Here is a 13609-nt window from a genome sequence, read left to right as displayed (position 1 = left end):
CCTAAGCACATTCTGGAATCTAGACTTTAGGGGCTGCTGTTGTAGAGTTTGGCAGGCAAGGTCACCAGCCTCTTCTTTGATTTATTGCTTTTGTAGATTCCGATCCAATCTCCTACCCCTTTCACCTTTCCAAATCTCCAAGACTTGAATCTTTTTCATCTTTCTGCCAAGCTTACCATTAAAAGTGGCTGCTCAGCTGTGGCCCAGGCAGCCACCGCCGTATTTCAGAAGCTCTGATCTGTCTTTTTGCAAGAAGCAGGGGCTTAGCCCATTGTTGCTAAATAATACTAATGGCTTAGACCAGGATCATGAATTACGTTTTTGTCAAAGCACAGTCATTTCTGCTGCTGTGTTTAATCACCTCAGTTCAGCAATTTCTGGGCAGCCAGCAGGGAAGGGATTGTTATTCTTTACAAGGGGCAATAGGGTTCCCAAAGTGGGTTCCACAGAACTTGATGTCATTTTGTGGTCAAATAAGTTTGGAAACGACTAGAATAGCAAAGCCAAACAGGCTTTGTCAGCCTTTAACATAATGTGCAATGTGGTTCTTCAAGAGCTGGATGCAGTGCTTCCCAAGCTGTTTTTCACCAGAGAGTCCTTTTACCTAGAATATTCTATAGAGCTGTTGCTTCATGGAACCCACTTGGGACACACTCATGGGAGTGGTCTGAAGAAGGGCTTGGGAATGAGGCAAGGTGAGGTTCAAACACAGGCACCACCACTTGCTTACTGAGTGGTCTTGTGCAAGGTCCTTAACCTGTCTTGTCCTGGTTTGCCTACCTGTAAATGGGGACGGTGATAGAATTGTAGGGATAAGAGAGTGAAGCGCTTAGCAGTAGCCAACAGCAGCAAACTTGTGATTCAGTATACTTTAGATATTATTATTCTCTTCCCCTGTGTCATCTGGGAGAAAAATGGGCTTCAGAAAGTGTCTTGATCCAGTTCGTGCTGCTGGAACAGAACGTCTAAGACTGGGTGATTGATACAGAGGTTCATGTAGCTCACGGTCCTGCAGGGTGAGAAGTTCAAGGGCATAGCCCTGGCTTCTTCCAGCAAGGGCTTTCATGTGGCGTCACAACATGGCAGAGAAGATCAAAGGGGAACTGAGGAGACATGAGGGACGCCCTGGCTTTATACCAGGCCCCTCTCACGGGAACTCGTTTGGTCCTTGAGCTAATCCAGCCTCCGGGAAGTGGAAGCTCACTCGCTGCCCCCAGCACAGCCCCAACAGTTCCCCACAGCACCACGCTGGGGGGCAAATTTCAACATGAGCTTTGGGGGGGACAAACAACCACATCCAAACCGTCCCAGAGAGGCTGATTTTTCAACATTACGCAGACATTTGGTGGCATGCCTACGTTATCAAATCCGGTTTTCCTGGCTCCCAGTTCAAGGCACTCTGCCTCATGCCACCCCCTCGTTCTCCTCCGCTTCCTTCCCTGCCGCTAACCATCCTGGGAGTTCCAAGTCCATTGCCTCCCGCGGATGTTGGGGTTTTGTGAGCCTCTCATGGAAGTGAAAATGCTAAGCTATTATGTAATAAAAACCTTAATATCACTACAACATCATTACTACTTCCCACCAACCTGCGGCGGCCTTCCCCTGGGGCTCTGCATGGGACCTGGCGGCTCCAGGCAGCGTGCCCTGCCACCCGCTCCTTGGACCGGCTTCTGCCCATCCTGATGCTGCCCCACCTCGTACATCTTCCCAGCTTGTGAACTCTACTAGCAGCAGTGGCCCTGAAGCTGTTGTGTCTTCCACAGCAGCCAGCACAGCGCTTGTGGTGCCTTATTGGATATTGGTGATAGACGCAAGCCCCACCATATGCCCCGCTGCGTGGAGAGTGATTTGGCTGGGTGGGGAGGGCTGGCTGTTTGACATTGCATTTCTCTCTTCTTTGTCACTAACAAGGCAGGAAGACTTGTCATGGCTTAAACCTTGCTCCAGCCTTGCAAACACGGTGAACACATGCTATCACATGTCCCCAGGAACCCGTGTGGGGCTTACTCTGCAGATCACTCAACTCTCCCACAGTCAGCTGCCGGGGCCGGGCTGGCACTGTGGAACCAGAGTCAGGATGGCCACAACTCCTTCTCTCAAAAGCACTGACCTCACCCACTTACTCCCACCCTATAGCAACCCCAGACTTTGCAGAGGATCCTGGCTTCTGTGCCTTTTCAGCTATCTCAGTAACTGCTTGTGCTTGGGGGCTCAGCTGGGTCATTGGGTAGGGCCCTGGGACACTACTGAGGCATGAGCTTGGGAGACCCCACCAAGGCACTGCCACATCCCTTTCCTGAACATCATTAACATCTTATTTTGAAATTTCTGACTTTGTTATATTTCAAGGGGCCGGGAAGGTACGGACAGCGTGACAACCTTGTGACTATGATTGGCTTGGGTGCGACACCCTGTTTGAGTTGCCCCAGGCTTCATGCTCTTCCAGAGATGGCTCTGCCTGCCCCCCTCCACCCTGGCCAGGTCACCCCTTCTGGGTTCTCCCCACATCTGGGCTTCCCCACAACAGCAGTTGTGATGCCATCACCTGTTTGCTTGTCACGGGCAGACCACTCACAAGGACCCCGTTAAGATGCAGGCTCTGACTTAGAAAGTGAGAGGGGCCAGAGAGTCCCCTGTCCTAACAAGCACCCTTGATGCTGATGTTGCTGGTCCATGAACCACACTTTGAGTAGCGAAGATCAATTTTTCTCATTAGAATCACCTGGGAGCATTTATAAACATGCCATTGCCTGGGCCCCACTTGAATCAGTGTTATCAGAGTCTCTTGCAGTGATGCCCGGGAACCAGGGATACTTAGACACTCTCGAGGTGCCTATAGCTGGTGGCCAGAATGCAAAAGTGCTGAGCTGGGCCGTGACTGTGTGGGGGCTGGCCTCCACCTGTCTTGGCCCCTACTGTAGCCCAGCATCTGGCTCTGGCAGGTGTCAGTGGATGTGTTCATGGCCAAGTGGCACAGACTCAGCTTCTCTCTGGCTGGTTTCAGAGCTGGCTCCTGCCAATATCATGAGCTGGGCAGGCTAGGGTCAGGCCATTTTGGATTAGGTGGATTTAGGAGGCTGTCACACTGAGACTGCTGTGTGGCTTCTTTACTTGTGTTGACCCAGTCCAACAAATGGTTACAGTCACATGAGGAAGACACCTTCCCCTGAGAAGCCCTCCCCAAGCCTCTGCCTCTTCCCAGGGCTGCTATCCCCTCCCATTTGGGGGCCCACTGCTCTCTCAGGCTGTGTTTGAGCTTCAGAATCCTTCTCAACACAGAGAAGCCCGCCCAGCACAGTTCTCTGCTCCTTGCTCCCTCTCTGCTTCCGGGGCATGTTTCACAGCTCTCGCTGGGATGCATTTGGGAGCATCTCTGTTCTTTAAGATGGGGGTCTCTTCAAGCACAAGGGTGAGGCAAGGGTAGTGTCATGCTCATTCTTGCGTCTCCAATGTCTGGCACAATGGGTTGCTGAATGAATGAATGGATTGTAGTACCCAGCAAGAGGGACACCCAGAGAGGACAAGGGGGCCCTTGCAGTGACATGCCAAGAAAGCTATGCACCCCTGGAGGAGGAAGAAGGTGGCACTTGTGTCCCAGTAGCCTGGTATCCAGGTAGTTCCTGGTGGTCTTTCTCCATCTGTTGAGCCAGGCAGGCTGAGTTGAGTTACTGGCTTCTCATCTTGGTCTTCTCAGAGCTAAGGCCATGGTCCTCTGCTCACCCTCCCCAGAATCCCCTCCGTGCTGGTGGGACCACAGCTGCTGGCCTCCCAGCATCCATCTGGGAAGATGAGCGCCTGTGGGAGGAAGGCCCTGACCCTGCTGAGCAGCGTCTTTGCCGTCTGTGGCCTGGGCCTCCTGGGCATCGCGGTCAGCACTGACTACTGGCTGTACCTGGAGGAGGGCGTGGTCCTGCCCCAGAACCAGAGCACAGAGATCAAGATGTCCCTGCACTCAGGCCTCTGGCGGGTCTGCTTCCTCACAGGTAAGGGCACCCCCACCCCAGGATCACCTGCCCCGAGAGATCCCTCCCCGGGAAGAGATGGCCAAGAGATGCTGGAAGGAGCCAATTCACCATGGACCATCCCCATAAACTCTGGGTGCTGCTCCCTGCAAGTACCGGTACCCTGTTGCAAACTTCAGCCCTGAACCGTCATGTCCAATTGAGCAAGTCCTTTCTCCTCCCAGGTCCCCCCTCCTGCCTTCCCTGTACTCTGCTCCCACAGCACGAAGACAAGAATGACATTGCCTGGGTCTCAATGCTCCCACACACTTTAGCTCATTGAACTATTCATCCCATCTAATCTTCCAAACAACACTGCGAAACAGGACTTGTTATTATTTCCACTTCACAAAGGAGGACAGGAAGATGTGGGGAGGTTAAGTACATCTTCTCAACTCAATGTCCTTGCATCCAGTAGTTTGCAGGATGGGAGATACTTAGCAGTTCTCTATTCCTTGGTCCATGAAACGGCACAGAGAAAACACAAATGCAGGTCCCTCCAGCTCTGCAGCAGGGTCCAGCCTTTAACCCACATATCTAGGCCCCCCTTCTACTTGCTAGGCCTTCTCGGGACCCTTGGAGTTCTCACTCTAAGAGCTGTGACCCTTATGCCTTCACCATGGCCTAGGACCACCCTGCCAAAGAAAAGCATCTCTGGGTCATGAGAGACTGGCTGAAAGCCTGGGCTGCCACAGTGTGGTCACAGGGCTTTTCCTGGTAGGGCTCCGTAACCTTTCTGCATGTTGTGAAGAGCCAGGATTTGGTTCTCCCAGATTTGCTTCCTCCAGCTTGAGGGTAGAGCTTTGGGGGATCAGGTGTCGTTGGTTCCTAACAGAATTTAGCAGGGAGGACATCTAGAGGCCTGGCCTCCTGGTCACTTGTGGAGTGTGCCTTGGGAATGGCATCTAATTCTGACTCCTCCCACTGCCCCAGACTGTGTGACATCAGCTCCTCCTTCCAAATCTGAAGCAGAGTTGGAAGTCACAAGGATCTGGTTTCCAAACTGGTTATCAAGGCATTTGGGGTTCTGCTCCGTGACACCCCCACTGGTACACTGTTGATTCTAAGGTGGCCATATGCCATCATCAGCCCCATCTGTCCAAAAGCAGTGAGACAGCACTGGTGTTGGATCAGCAAGGAGAGTTTGCAGTGCTGACCTCCTCCCAGGTGACTCTTGGTGGCTGGGTCCATGCTCGTGGAGGTGCCCCTCCAGGAAGTATTTGATGTCAGGACATGCTTCCACCTCTACTGTGGGCCACCAGCCAGGGGTAGGACCTCCCTAGAGTTTAGATCCAGCCCAGGTGCAAGACACAGTGGGTCCAAGGTCCTAGAAGCATCTGGAAATACTATTTGGATGGGCTAACTTCAAATCCATGTTCAGGAAGGACCTGGAAATGTAAATGATTCTTGTCTCCACAGGTGAGGAGCGAGGACGCTGCTTCACCATTGAATATGTGATGCCCATGAACTCCCAGCTGACATCCGAGTCCACAGTCAACGTTCTAAGTAGGTGCTTTGAACTTGGCACCTGGGCCACTGGCTGCACAGAGAGGAACAGGGCAGAGGGAAGGGTCAGGATTGCCAGCATGCTTCTCCAGAGCTAATGCCCTGAGGCCCAGCTGGCTGTGTGCTGGCCTGGCTTCACTAGCTTGCTCTGCACATGAATTTTCCAGGGGCAGAGATGGGTTGCTGGGGTCACTAACTATAGTGACCAAAGCAAGTAAGAGGTTTTCATGCCCAGGGAAGCAAACTCTCTGGACCCCAGTGAGACTGACTGCTTGGCCCTGGCCTTACCAGAGTTGGCGCTGGACCCAGAGTGAGCCTCCAATACTGCGGTGTGATTTTGATACAAATCACGTACAGTTAACGAAGACTCCTGGGGTTTAAGGTCTTAGTCCTCAACAAGACAGCACTCACTTCAGATGCCAGCTGCCAGTTGAGAGGTCCCCAGGCCACCTGCACATCTGATAAATTGGCTACAAATGTGGGTGCTTCCATGACTCCCTCATGTTTAGTGATTTGCTGGAAAGACTCAAGGACTCAGGAAAGCGCTATACTTACCATTATAATTTTACTATAAAGCACATAAATCAGGTCCAGCCAAAAGAAGAGACACATGGGGCAAGGGCTGGGAGTGTCCCAGATGTAGAGCTTTATTTCCTTTCCTCATCAAGGCAGGACATGCCACATCCTAAAGCATTTGTGTGTTCATCAGTCAGGAAGATCCACCGAGCTTGGGTGTCCAGAGATTTATTGGGTGTATTATGCAGGCATGACTGACTGAACTCAATCTCCAGTCCCTTCCCTCCCCCAGAGGTTAGGCTCATCGCACCTGGCTCAAGACTCCCATCCTCTGATCACATGGTTGGCCTCTGAGTCACCGCATCAGCATAAGCCCAGGTGTGATCTCGGGACCTGGCAGGAATAACAGAGACACTCTTGTTGGCTTGGGAAAGTATAAGAATTTAGAGATTATCTCAGGAATCAGAGACAAAGATCAGATAAATTATTATACAATAGAATTGTTCCTTATGTAATCAGAAGTAAGTCGAAGAGGACAGAGGTCAGTGACTATCCCCTGTGCCACCCAGAGCAGCCCCTTGCCGAGGGAAATGGTGAATCTCCTTGGGAGAGGAAGCGGGACGCAGTGATCAGGCCCTGCCACAGCTGCCACACTGCCAGCTGGTGTGGACTCCCAGGAGGGAAGTAGCTTATGCCTGGAGAAGCCACTGAGGCCCTGAATATGTGGGCACCTGAACTCAGGCTTCTAGCCACATCTCAGAGACAAAAGCCCTGCCAGAACTGGGAGGTCCCCAGGCCACCCAATGGGGGATGGAACCTGGGAATTGATGCAGGTGTGGGGCTCTGAGGACCGGGGTGGACGCTGCCAGAGCACTGGCCTCTGGATGGCTGAGAAGGGAGTAAGACCACTGGAGGCTGACAGGCCATCCTCTGTCCCTTAATTAGAGATGATTCGGTCAGCCACACCATTCCCTCTGGTCAGCCTCTTCTTCATGTTCATTGGCTTTATCCTGAGCAACATCGGACACATCCGTCCCCACAGGACAATCCTGGCCTTTGTCTCCGGCATCTTCTTTATCCTCTCAGGTAAGTTGCGTTTTCTTTTCATGGACTTTTGACATTTAGCTCCTAAACTAAGAAGTCCTGGTCAGCCCCCAGTCCTAGAGGTTCAGAGTGAGGGTTAAGTGTTTCCTACCACAAACTTCACAATAGAGCTAAGGCAGCAGCTGTGAGACCCCTGAGGTTGTTCAGCAGGGCGACAGGATCAGAAATGTAGGCTCGAGCTGGGCCGTATGAAGTTGTTTCAATGATATTAATAATAAAAGGGGTCCATTTGCGGCAGCAATGGTTCAAACATGAGTTAAGTACCAAGGAAGGTTTCAATTACACCCATTTTCCTTTAACACTCATAGTTTGAGATGCCCCAGTTTTGTAAAATAATGCAGATGGGATTAAACCTGAACAGCTCAAAACACAGTAATTAATTTTGTCTTGATTCAATTACAGTTACTAATTGATGGGCCTGAGGCAGTCATGTGCACAGTGGCAGCAGGGTTGGGCACCCCTGCCTCTTGATTGAAGGCCTGCCAAAATCTCAGAACTCTCTTTACCTCCTCTGCCTAAACATCTCACAGTGCTGTCAGGCGGGCTGCACAGACCCTGAACCACACTGGCAGACTCCGTGATGAGGTGCACAGCGGGAGACAGGGATTGGGGGCCTTTGGCTACCCCAGCTGAGGGGCCTATTTTACTTCTCAGTGCTGTGAAATTCCGCTGAGTGGTTCACATGAGTGTCACCTGGGCAGCTTTTAAGAAAATACAGTGCCAGGACGTCCAGGGCTGGCGCTCAGGCAGGTGTCTGACAGGTGTGGACAGGGGGCTGAGAAGCCCTGGCTCAGAAGGGAAGCTGGACAGGGAGCCTTCTTACCTGCAACCATCTGCTATTGAGAAGTTGCTGGGCTAAGCAGGGTCCTCAGGAGGAAACTCCTGTTCTCCTTTGAATTCCAAAATGAATGTACGGTCACTCCAAGGCGGGGGCTCTGTTCCTGGACGGGGAGGGAGGTGGGGCCTCGGTGCTGAGCCCCCTGCTCCCCGGCCCCCAGGCCTCTCTCTCGTGGTGGGCCTGGTGCTGTACATTTCCAGCATCAACGACGAGGTGCTCAACAGGACTAAGGACCCAGAGACCTATTTCAACTACAAATACGGATGGTCCTTTGCCTTTGCTGCCATCTCCTTCCTTTTAACAGAGGTAAACCCCTCCCGCCGAGCCCTGCCAGGCTGGGGGGTGGGGCTGCTGAGCTGAGCACCTGCCCCCCCCCCCCTTCCCTTCTTCATCCCGGAAGCCATCACTCTCGTACCTCCCGGGTCCCCCCACCCCAGCCAGGGGTGAGGCAGCCCCACGGGAGCAACCCTCCCCTTCTCGCTGCAGAGTGCCGGCGTGATGTCTGTGTACCTGTTTATGAAGAGGTACACCGCCGAGGACATGTACAGGCCCCACCCTGGCTTCTACCGTCCCCGGCTGAGCAACTGCTCCGACTACTCGGGCCAGTTCCTGCACCCGGACGCCTGGGTCCGGGGCCGCAGCCCCTCCGACATCTCCAGCGACGCCTCCCTGCAGATGAACAGCAACTACCCCGCCTTGCTCAAGTGCCCCGACTACGACCAGATGTCCTCTTCGCCCTGCTGAGCCTCGGCCGCCTCCCGCCCTGGACCGCGGACGGCCGGACGGCCGGACGGCCTGCCCCGCCCCTTCTCTCCGGCCGCCCTGCGACTGGGTCCTGTCCCCGCGCTGCCCCCGTGGCCCGGGGAGGCCGGGGCGGTCGGGCAAGCTGATTGGCTGAGAGCACGGGGCAGCCCCACCCCTAGAGTGCCAATCACGCCGCAGCTCAAGGAAGCCCCAGCTGTCCGGTGCTCCCTGCCCAGCGGTATATTGTTCCTGCCCTCCCAACTCCATGCCCCCAGGCAAGGCCATCTCTGAGATGCCAGATTCCTTACATGGACGCAGCCGGACTCGTGCACTGGCCAACTGGCCTGGCCCTCACGTTCCTGACACCTGGCCGACGCCATCGGGCCAAAGGGTGACTGATGTGGCGGTCTGGCTGGCTCAAAAATGCCATGCAAGCAGTGTTCCTTCTGAAATCCTTTATCCTTTTTTGTCACTTACGTCCCTCCATACGACACGTCTGCCTGTGCCCGCCCCTCTTCCCGCACAGGCTGTGAACCTGCCCTCTGTTCCTCACACCACAATCCAACTGGCCCAGGGTCCCAAGGGGCTAAGTGGTGGTGGTGGTGGTAGTGGTGAATCTGAGACCACGCTGATAAAGCCACAAAGAGGCGTTAATGGCTGAAGATATCTTAATATGTATGGCCCTTTGATAACATACTCCACAGGGGTCTGTAATGCCTTAACCCAGAGAAGTGATTCTGACAATGAGAATTTTAGAATTGGGCTAGTTTAAGTTCCTATTACCAAGTACTGCTTCAGGACCCAGGGACACTATCCCTGCTTACAAGGGAGATGTTTCCAGACCAAGGCCCTACCTACAATCTAATCATGCAGACAGATGTCTATACCACCTAAGTAAAAGGCAGCTTTCAAGGTGGCTCCCTTGGATTTGGAGCTAAGTTTGGTGACACCCGGTGCATCTTGAGTCTAAACAAGGCAGACGTGGAGTGACTTCAGCTGCTCTCCTGAGTGTGCCTGTGAGCATTTGGAAGTTGCTAATTTAATCCTGACGTAGGGGAGCGCCTGCTTCCTGGGTATAGGTTGTATGCAGACCAATCAGATGCCTCCAGAAGACCAGGCAGTGTGGCACCTGTTTCCCAGGTGGGAAACCTTAATTGGAGATGTCTAATCACCTTCCCTGAAGTCCACAGGCAGCACGCAGTGGGGCAGCCACAGCAAACCGTGACTGTGATCTTGGTGGTCCTCCAGGCATCACTCAACTTGTACATTTTTGATTTTGAGATGTTGAGTAGCAAAACACTGCTGTGCCCCCTTTGTTGCCTATTTTGGCTATGCCAGCTTTTTCTTGCTCTAAGATACCATTAGTTTCGTTGCTTCCCAGCCTCTGGCTAAGACCAAGTGTAAGATGCCATTAGGTCCTGAGTGGGCAGCACATGAGCTCTGGCACGCAGTGCAGAAAGCCACACACCTGGTACGTTAGCTCAGGCTGCCGAACAAACTACCACAAACTGGGTGGCTGATGTAACAAAAATTAATTTTCTCCCAGTTCTGAGGACCAAAGTCCAAGATCAGGGGTTGGCAGGATTGGTTTCTTCTGCCACCACTGTCTGTGGCCTTCCTGCTACGTCCTCACTCTTCATGTCCCTGCACCCAGCTGCCTCTCAGTATATCCAAATTCTCTCTTCTAATAAGGCTATCAGTTACATTGCGCCGCAGCCCACCCAATTAACTAGATGATTCATTTTAATTCAATCACTCTTTAAAGGCCCTATCTCCAAGTCCACTCATATTCTGAAGTACAAGAGGCTAGGGCCCCAACATACAAATTTAGAGGAGGACACGATTCAGCCTACAAGTGGCAGGCTGATTTGCAGCTGGAATATTCCACATTTGTTTCACAGCATGGTAGAGGGGAAAGAGAAAAAAAAAACAATTCTGGTCCCAGTTCAGCCACCAACTCACTGTGGATCCTGGGTCAACCCCCTTCTACACAGAATTGTTTCTGGGCAAACACCACATGCACCCACAACTCTGATGGTTCAGTCTCATGTAGAAAGCTGTATACTGCATTTGTATGTGACTTGTCAGCCTTTGCCTATGAACTGGTAGCAAGTTCAAGGCCTCAGTTTCCCACTCCTTTGGCACCCTTGCGATGACTGTTGTATTCTTTGGTTACTGTTTACAGAATAATACCGAAACCATGTTTTCCCTCAAAGCGGAGGAATCGGTTAGCATGCTTGGAGACGATTAGGTAGCAGTCCTGAACAGGACAATTGTTTACGTGTGCTCTTCTCCAATTTTTGTCAATGTAATTAGCTCCTAAGAGGCACTTCTCTCTCTAAGACACTCTTTCTCTGTCACTGCACCAGGCTTATTTTTGTGCACATGGAAAAAATAGAATCCACTCTTAAACACAAGCTGATTGTTGACTGTGACGTTATTAGGATTGGCCTTTACCGGCCCGGATGCTGAGCTGCTAATGAAAGAAAGAGCTCTTACCCTGGAACAGGCCGCTGCACATATCTTAGAAACAGGTCCTGGGCCACTTTCTCCCCTCATGGGAGATGGGTGAATGTATCAGTAATTACACCACCATTACAGTTTCCTTTCTGTCTGTAAACCTATCCCAGAACAGGACCTTATTTGCAGCCTCACCCCAATCACAAGATTTATATCCAACATTAAAGTGTATAAATTCCACTCAACACAGTTTCTGATGTTTTGTTTCCTTAAGCACTGTTTAAAAATATTGTGGGGGCTCACAATTTTTTACCTTCAAGAAATGGGAGGGATAGAGTAATCAACTAAAGTGTCATAAATTGTGGGATAAAATGACTCAGGGTTACCAGTCTTTAAAAGGAACAACAATTCTGGCCAGGTAAGGTGGCTCATGAATGTAATCCCAGCAATTCACACCTGTAATCTCAGCACTTTGGGAGGCCGAGGCAGGAGGATCACTTGAGTTCAAGAGCAGCCAAGGCCATGAAGCAAGACTCTGGCTCTACAAAAAAAAAAAAAAATTAAGAAAGAAAAGAGGATGGTGGCACCTGTGGCTCAAGGGAGTAGGGCTCCGGGCCCCACATGCTGGAGGTGGTGGGTTCAAACCCAGCCCTGGCCAAAAACTGCAAAAAAAAAAAAAAAAAAGAAAGAAAGAAAAGAGGAAACAATTCTGACATTGGTTCCCTCCCACCCATCTGGAATTCTCCACCCTCCTTCTTGCCCTGTGGGTGGGTCAGTGATGCTCCCGTACCCCCAGCACCATCAGATGACCTTCAGAGAAATAGTCTGTCATCAAGGCTGCACGCAGAGCTGAGGGAGGGGAGTTGGAATCAGATTCACATATGCCACAGACTTATTTGAGATGCCCTCAGAGGATCACATGGAGAGGAGCCCCTCTTTAATGTTTGGGTAACTCTCCCTTCTTCCTAGATAAAAGTGGTCTAATTAGGGTTCTCCAGAGAAACAGAACATACAGGATATATTTATAGAGAGAGATTTATTTTGAAGAATTAGCCCCCACAATTATGGAGGCTTGGCAAGTCCAACCAAAGTCTTATGGGGCAGGCTGGCATCCTCTGTGCTTTGGGGACATCAGTCTTTGTTCCAGGCCTTCAGGGTATTGGGTGAGGTCCACCAACATTATGGGGGGCAGTGATATGCTTTGCTTAAGGTCTACTGATCTAAATAGTAGTCTTATCTGAAGAACACCTTCACAGAAACAGCCAGAAAAATGCTTGACCAAATACTCGAGTCCCTTGGCCCAGCTAAATTGACACATAAAACTAAATATCGTAAGAGGACTGAGGAGGAGGGGCAGGGAAACAGCATTCCACCTAAGGCCTGAACAATTAAGTCCCAGGCTCCGTACCTTGCCAGCAGCCCAGCCAGCTCCACTCATCTGCTGGCAGCTCCCCTGAGCCTTGACTTTTACCCCATGTTCAGTGGCCTACTCTCATATGCTAGTGTGACACTGGAAGTCAGTTAGCCTTGGGAAAACAGAACTGCATGAGTGGGGGGGTGCAGAAGCAGATGAGTGGGTGGATTCCGCTAAATGTACTTAAGCTTTAGCAAGAACAGGCCAGACCCAGGACCCAACCAGTGCCTTGAGTGTGGGCTCAGCCCTGTGACATAGAAAAGACAAGGCTCTATGGTGGTAAGGCAGAACCAGGCTGGACCTTTCCCCAGCCCCCCTGGGGCTGTGTAGGCTCAGAGCTGCTTTTCTGTCTGGGTTCCAGGTACACAGATGAGCTGATGGGAAGTAAGCAATTACCTCCAGGATCCACGTCTCCTGGGTCCTTGGTTTCAGCAGAGCTAAGGTCTCCGGATTTTCATACCTCTCTGCTGGAATACTATACCTCTGTTCTAGGACTTTGGACAGGTCACACATTCCTGGGGATTGGGTACTAGACATTTAAGTTTTTTTCAAAGCTCCCTAGATGGTTCTAATGTGAAGCCAGGGTTGTGAACCACTGACCTAGTCTTACTGGGATTAATAATCAGAGCTGAGGATAAGACCACCTTGTCTTGAGTCTGGTTGGGAAGTGGCTTCCCAAACACCATGCAGGAAATGCCCCTGAGTGGGCAACTGAGGAGAGTGAGGCCTGCAGCATCCTCCTTGCTCCCTCCCAGCCCACACAGGCCTTTTCTCCTTAGACAAGGCTGTGCCATAGGTGAGATGCCATATCCATTTGCTCCTGAGCCCTTTTCCCGATGCGCTGGCAGTTACTGGGACACAGCTAGAGCCTGACCTTGAGAAAGAAGGGGCGTCACTCAGCATTCTGGACCCAACATGCTCTCCACCCTGTGTCAGGGACATGGGTGGACTTCTGGCCCTGAGCAGGGCTGTTGGATCCTCAGAAATAAACTTGCAGCCTCGGGGCTCTAACTATAGAGTTTAGAC

At 51.7% G+C, this 13609-nt stretch overlaps 1 protein-coding gene and 1 long non-coding RNA gene across 2 annotated transcripts in view; one reads left to right on the top strand and one right to left on the bottom strand.

Moving 5' to 3' along the window:
- CACNG5 (calcium voltage-gated channel auxiliary subunit gamma 5) overlaps positions 1-11402 on the top strand; it is a 41613-nt gene extending 30211 nt beyond the window's left edge. Inside the window, exons 2-6 of the mRNA XM_053569138.1 lie at positions 3730-3983; positions 5421-5507; positions 6969-7109; positions 8126-8271; positions 8452-11402. Coding sequence (XP_053425113.1) covers positions 3788-3983; positions 5421-5507; positions 6969-7109; positions 8126-8271; positions 8452-8709 — 828 coding nt within the window. The 5' untranslated portion in view covers positions 3730-3787 and the 3' untranslated portion in view covers positions 8710-11402. The remainder of the gene's footprint in view (positions 1-3729; positions 3984-5420; positions 5508-6968; positions 7110-8125; positions 8272-8451) is intronic.
- On the bottom strand, positions 6148-8614 carry LOC128570179 (uncharacterized). Its single transcript, XR_008375532.1, has 3 exons — positions 8476-8614; positions 7951-8068; positions 6148-6416 (listed from the first exon to the last, which is right to left on the bottom strand). It is a non-coding gene; the product is annotated as an uncharacterized LOC128570179 (long non-coding RNA).
- Positions 11403-13609: the final 2207 nt, after the last annotated feature.

The sequence above is a fragment of the Nycticebus coucang genome, chromosome 18 (assembly GCF_027406575.1).
Source record: "Nycticebus coucang isolate mNycCou1 chromosome 18, mNycCou1.pri, whole genome shotgun sequence".
NCBI lineage: Eukaryota > Metazoa > Chordata > Mammalia > Primates > Lorisidae > Nycticebus > Nycticebus coucang.
The sequence above is the reverse complement of the archived record's forward strand: the minus strand, read 5'-3'. Positions and strand labels throughout refer to the sequence as shown.